The sequence below is a fragment of the Diadema antillarum genome, unplaced genomic scaffold (assembly GCF_040938485.1).
Source record: "Diadema antillarum isolate AM-2024a unplaced genomic scaffold, OU_Dant_1.0 scf00000009, whole genome shotgun sequence".
Classification (NCBI taxonomy): Eukaryota; Metazoa; Echinodermata; class Echinoidea; order Diadematoida; family Diadematidae; genus Diadema; species Diadema antillarum.
This window is the reverse complement of record NW_027270898.1, coordinates 426571-433668: the sequence shown is the minus strand read 5'-3', so window position 1 is coordinate 433668 and position 7098 is coordinate 426571. Positions and strand designations below refer to the sequence as shown.

Genomic DNA, 7098 nt, shown 5'->3' with positions numbered 1-7098 from the left:
TCACAGCACAGCCGCTAAGCACTACAGCTTTCGAAAAATATACCCCAAACACTGTCTGGGCATCATTTGACAACTTAAAAAGTCATACAGATACTGAGGGTCTTGACATCAATTTTACGACACGTACGCAACCTTTAGACAATGACCCAATTTTTCCTCAGTTTAAAAAGAGCTATTTGCGTATCGATGCAACCCCGCGCCACCACAAAGTTGTTCAAACTACGACACTTCTTCAAAGGGATTATAACTCTTCTGAAATCAACAGGGAAAATGTGACAGAAATCATTACAGAGACTGCAGAGATTGGTACGTCGAAATTTATCGCGCAAAATGATGAGGAAGTTTGGAAGTGGCAGTCAGTTGTATGGACACAGGTTACAATTCCGCAACTAGCAATGTCCATTCTGGGAATAGTAGGAAACCTGATCGTGATCCTGGTGATATTTCAACGGCGAAACATTTGCCGTTCGACTGATGCACTGATCGGTGCTCTTGCCGTTGCGGATTTCTTCACGTCAGTGTTCATGGTTCCGCTGCCGACTCCACTCAGGGTTCCTGGAACTTGGCTGGGGGATTTCTACTGCAAAGTAGTTTACTCGGAAATGTTAAGGTGGATTTCAGTCGATGCCTCCATCTTCATTCTGGCCTTGATTCCAATAGAGAGATACATTGCGATTGCCCAACCTCTTCATTTTAAGCGTCTTGTAACACGGCAGAGAGTCAACAAAGCTGTTGCCGTTACATGGCTTGTCGCTTTCTTGGCCAACATTTTCGAATTCTTTGTGGCTGGTGCGAAGGGCGACATGTGCACTGAGGTGTTTCATTCACAGCTAGCCCAGATTGTGACAGGCTGTATGCTTTTCCTCGTTCAGTTCCTGATACCGGCTTTCATCATGCTTTTAGCCCAAGCTCTCACTGCACTGGTGCTCCATCGACAATCCCGCCGGAGTCTGGGAGAAGATTCTAGCTGCCATAAATCAAACCCGTCAGCTAAGTATCTCGTGGCTAGGAAAAGAGTTCTCAAGATTCTGTTCCTTGTTGTTGCCGTTTTTTTCATCTCATGGACACCAACACAGACGGCATATCTCTTGTACAACCTTCGTGTTTTGCCAACATCCTATTTGTACAGTCCTTTAAGTTCCACTCTTATTGTCTTGGCCTTCTGCAATTCTTGCGCAAATCCAGTCATTTACACTATTCAGAATCCTGCGTTCCGCAAGGCGATAGGAGAGTTGTTTAAATCAACCACTAGCACACGAACGGCTTTGTTCAGCGAAAAAATAACAGGAAATACAGAACCAACAGTTTTCAATGTGAATGTTTAAGAAACTTTTTCGACTTTAAACTTTCAGTTTGCATCGCAGGAACGTATGTGTGAAGTTATCAATGTAATTTAGATATTTATAATAGTGTTTGAGATATTTCCATGCTCCTGTATTGTGTAACTGAAATAATGGATCCACTTTTAAGTTTTTGAGCGCACAGTAGCTACACATGTGCAAAGAAAAGGATACCCGTATATGAAACAGTTGAGAGAAGAGAAGCGACAGCATACAGCGTTTATACGTTTGGAACTATTAATTTTACATCAAACAGCAACCAAAAAAAAAAATATACTTTACGTAAGAAATTGTATTAAAAACACATGATAAGTAACGGCAAAGGCCCAGTTCCACCGACAATCGGAGGCTCATCTGAGCCGAGAAGTGGAATTTGGGGGCCCCGATATTTAGCAAATCCAACAAAGATCTGACGTTGATTGGAATTATAGGATCGAAGACAGGTCGCAGCCCGATATCTGTCATCTGTTCGGCTGATTGTGATTGGAGGGGAATCTGACACTGACCTAACACTTCCGATAATCACAGAACACCAGTCCGACTAATCGGTCAGAAGTCATATGGTAATCAGACTCAGACGAGATACTGGGCTGATTTGCGTCAAAATCGGAATTCATGTGTGGAAGCGGGTCAGTACACCTCCTGACGATAGTTTAGTGAAATGGCAATTCCCTGTTTCCCTGAAGTCTTTAGATAAGAGGGAAGCTAAAAACAATTCAAAACAACAATGCTCGTATCATAAACAGATACTTATATCATTACTTCTTACTTTAGTTTCGTAAACTCAACTGTACTTCCCAATTATGAGGGAGCCCTGTTCGCATCTAAAAAAGTATTACATTCTTTCTGGATTTTATCTGGATCATTTAAAATGTTTAAAGATGTGAGATATATAAAGACACACTGATGTCAAGCATACAGAAACTAATTCAACCTCTTAATTTCTAATGTGTGTGCTGGCTTTTGACATTGTGCATTTGAATCTGTTCATTAAAGTGTGGTTCTGAATCATGATTTATGTATTTATTTATTTGTTTATCTATTCATTTATCTATCTTTTTATTCATTCATTCATGTAGTAGAGTTAACTTAAACTGTGAGTCAGTCATGAATGAATGTTAACAAATGTCTACTATTCGAAACAGGAAACTGCGGCAAAATCGGCAGTTGAAGAAAATTTATAACTATTTTGATCATAAACTTTCATTCAGTGGAGTGACAACAAGCAGTGTCAGTACTGCGCCGTTTCTTTAAATTATTCAAATGGAATGCTGTATTGATTCATCGCATTCCAGAAAAGACAGAAACAAAGCATAAAAAATACTGGATCTCCTTTAAGAAATAGGACGATCATGTAGGCGCCTACAAATATCCAACTCACGTAAAAGTCAACATCATCACGTGGCATGCCTGATATACCCAGTGATGTATTCTTGTGTGTGTTTTACGGGCTTCGCTTAAACATGCTCATGCAGATAAATTTGATGAAAATATGTAATGTCTACTTCAATGATTGTTAATTCAGTCGGAAGCTTTACAGTCTAGAGTGCACGAGTAATTTTCTTCTTGCGTGCGGTGCTATCATTCTGCGTGGTGCGTGTATGTGTATATGTGCGTGTGTATGTCTAAAACTATGTCAAATTGTGTTTGCTGTATGATACCATTGGCTGAATTCGTCCCGTGCTCTGCCCATGCGCATAATCTGATGCCGACTACTTAAGTAGAAAGACATGTAGTTCGAATACACCATTTCAACGAAGTGCGGATGGACGTGCTGATAAATTGCTGCTTATCTGTGCTCAGGAATTCAGCTGTTTCGGGTAAGGTTTGACAGTTTATTTGCTCAAACCCGCAATATAATGCTGGCTTCAAACAGCATGGGAAATTAATATTTCACGGTTGTCCTACGCTTTAATTTCTCAGAAACAATATGCGGTTTTTTTCAGTATTACGTCATAGAAGGATCGTAATATCATTGTATTTCATTTCTCAAATAGGTGTCTGGAATATTGATACTCCTTTAAAACTCATGAAAAAAGATACATTTTATATTCATTATGCTCTTGAAGTAAGGAATCGTGCAAATCAGCCATAAATGTATTGTATTTGAACGTCTTACAACCTGGGCCCTGTTTCATAAAGCTTTTCGTAAAGTTACGCACGACTTTTTTACGAACGACTTGAAGGCATTATTTACCTTCTGCACGTGAAACAAAAACCAAGCTTTAGTACTTAAAAATAGTTTTAAAATGTGAGTTAGGGGAAGAAACAAGCAATGTAAAAAAGTTGATCAGTATAGTCAATGTTACGTATTGCTAAGTATAAAAAATGTTAACAATATTTATGATAAAATTGTTTCGGTTTCTGGAATAAACCGTATCAAGTTATGGCTTATTTATAGAATTAGTGATATCTCCTTAGATTTTAGACTTTATTGCAAAATTTTTATATATTACGACTTTTGTAATACAACTGACTTACAATTAAGCATCAAATGTGATAACTCGAACATTTTTTTCATCACTGCTCCCAATGGTAAATAATACCTTTAAATATGACAGGCCAAGTGCATGGGTTTCCTAATCATTGTTAATTTCAATAGCTAAAGTTGAATTTTGTAGATAATGATTATTCTTACATGTTAACACATATTTTTGATCGAAAGTGTATTTTTGCACCAATGCAGATGAAATATTGACATACAGTCATACTTTGTTAAAATGTAAGGAAAAAAATGAGCATACATAGTAGCACTTCATATTCTAGCCGTTCGTAAAGTCAGGCGTAACTTTACGAACAGCTTTATGAAACAAAGCCCAGGTTGTATTGTTAGTCGTTAATCAAGTTTGCTTAGAGCATCTCAGCTGACACGAGAAATATCACCAAAAAAAATCCAAAATTGTATATGAATAGAAAGTGAAATTAAGAAAGGAGTGAAATCGGAAGGTGCACATGTTCGCATTGAAGAAAAACAATGGTCGAAATCGTTGTAGCTTAGAACATGAAGATTAACAATGGCGAAAGTTACATACTCTTTTGTTGTCACTTTGATAGTGTATCTAAAGAAGTGTTAATGAACTGTCTTTTCCAGTCATAAAGTCAGATTTAAGACAACGAAGATAGTTGTCAAAAAAAAGGGAATCGACTCTTATAGAAATCAATTTGAAGATGAAGTCCTGTACAGACAATCTTTTGTCATAACCAATATTGTGTCTTTTAGTATTGACATATCACAAGACTCGTAAAAGACTCGTATTTTAGCATACTATAATGACTGATAAAGAGTAGTATTTTTCAAAGGCCGTCAAGATGTTAGCTCCATAAAGAGCTATAGAATGGAATCGAAAGGTTTACGTGTTCTCGTGGAAGAATGATATTGGCCGTAACCACATTCGCCAATAATCAATACATGAAGAATATATTGTACTTATTATGGCCTTACAACTCTCCAAAAAGTTATTGTGAATTAGTTTTTCCGGAAAAGAAACCACCTTTTTGCTTTGCGGAAGATGCCATTTTGTTTTTCTGATGATTTCATTAAAAACTCGTTATTTGTCAGTGGGTCATAAAAAGGGCTTTATAACATGTATACATGTTATCATCTGTTTTCGGAATACTTTTTGATCAACCTTTGATATAGCAAAAGTCGTATCAACTCCTCGTTTTCTTTTTACAATATCATGTTCTGTTCAGGAAAAGAAAAGCAAAAATGGGGATAATGGCAACGATCGTTCTCATCATATCAGGAACGATTCATCCTGCAGTCACAGCACAACCGACCAACACCACTGAACATTCTCCCCCGACCACTCTGGGGGTATCAGCTGTCAACTCTGGAAATCATTCAGACATCGTGGCCACCGACGGTAGTCAGTCCATACATACGCAAACTTTATACAGTGATCTAGTTTCTCTTCGGTTAGATCAGAGCTATTTACATACCAAGACAACCTCGCACCACGACAAAACTTTTCAAACACAGACATTCAACCTAAAGGATGCCAATATTTTTGAAATAAGTCTTAATAATCTGACAGACATCTACACAGAGGCTGCTGCGATTGGTACACCGAATTCTATCGCTCTAAATGTGGAAGAACCTGTCGTACACCAATCCCTTTGGAAGTGGGGGTCAGTTACATGGACATGGGTGACGATTCCGCAAATAGCAATGTCCATGCTGGGAATAGTGGGAAATCTGATCGTGATCCTGGTGTTATTCCAAAGGCGCCACACTTGCCGGTCGACTGATGTACTGATCGGTGCTCTGGCAGTTGCGGACTTCTTGACTTCAGTGTTCATGATCCCTTTACCTACGGCACTCAGGGTTCCTGGAACATGGCTAGGGGATGTTTACTGCAAAGTAGTTTACTCAGAAATATTTATGTGGATTTCAGTGGATGCCTCCATTTTCATTCTGGCCTTGATTCCAATAGAGAGATACATTGCAATTGCCCACCCTCTTCATTTCAAGCGTCTTGTAACACGGCAGAGAGTTGGCAAAGTTATTGCCTTGACATGGCTGGTTGCTTTCTTGGCTAACTTATTCTTATTATCTGTGGCTGGTGCGAGGGGCGATATGTGCACTGTGACGTTTTATTCAGAGCTTGCCCAGATTATGACAGGCTGTATGCTTTACCTTGTTCAGTTTCTCATACCGGCTGTCATCATGCTTGTAGCCCAGGCTCTAACTGCACTCGTGCTCCATCAACAATCCCGCCGGAGGATAGGAGAAGATTTGAACTGCAATGACTCAAATCCATCCACTAAGTACCTGTTAGCTAGGAAGAGTGTTCTAAAGATTCTGTTTCTTGTCGTCGTCGTTTTCCTCATCTCATGGACACCGACACAGACGGCATATCTCTTGTACAACCTTCGTGTTTTGCCAACGTCCTATTTGTACAGCCCTTTAAGTTCAGCTTTTATCGTCTTAGCCTTCTGCAATTCTTGCGCAAATCCTGTCATTTACACTATTCAGAATCCTGCATTCCGGAAGGCGATAGGAGAATTGTTTAAATCAACCACAAGTGCGTTGGAAAGAACGGCTTTGTTCAGCGAAAAATAACAGATAATACATACTCGAAAATTTACAGTGTTGATGTTTAACCCTATTAAGCCCAAGCTATTTTGACCCTTTCCAGGGTCAAGGTGGGAGGGGGGGGGGGGGGGGCATTATTTACCAAAATATAAGGAAAGACATGGGGTATTTGCTGAAAACATGATTTTTCTGCACAATTTCTCTATTCCCAGTATATATGTCTTATTATAGACACAAATGATAAGGAAGTGGAGTTTTACTATTTGTTATGGTTGACATTTCTTAAGGTCACCACATGGTGGCGCTTTTCATAAAAACATAAAGAAATACATTATGAGACCTGTTGTGATGAAATGTTTGGGATCGGTACATGTACATAGTTATCACATTTCATATTTGCATGATATTGGAATTTTGAGTTTGCAGATTGAAAATATGATAAACTAATGATATTAGAGCAATAACCTGGGTGAAGGAATTAAAATGACACAAAATAGCGGGGCAATCTGTTGATAATTCTGTTTTTGTTTCAATTATCTCTATTATGTCTATTGTTTTATGCCTTTGTCACATAAAAACAAAGGGGAAAATAAGGAAAACATTTCAGGACGATAATTACTTCACATTTTGCTTCTTCAGCAGATTTCATCCGAAGATGACGCCCATTTAATACATTGTAACATTGTTAATTGAAATTGGAACACAAAACAGATGCAAGAT

At 38.5% G+C, this 7098-nt stretch overlaps 1 protein-coding gene across 1 annotated transcript; it reads left to right on the top strand.

The window, feature by feature from the left end:
* Positions 1 to 395: 395 nt before the first annotated feature.
* Positions 396 to 5591, top strand: LOC139719535 (trace amine-associated receptor 9-like). The gene is made up of 3 exons (XM_071630952.1): positions 396 to 1090; positions 5034 to 5209; positions 5467 to 5591. Exons 1-3 carry the CDS (start codon positions 396 to 398, stop codon positions 5589 to 5591), a joined length of 996 nt encoding a protein of 331 aa, XP_071487053.1.
* The last annotated feature ends 1507 nt before the right edge of the window (positions 5592 to 7098 follow it).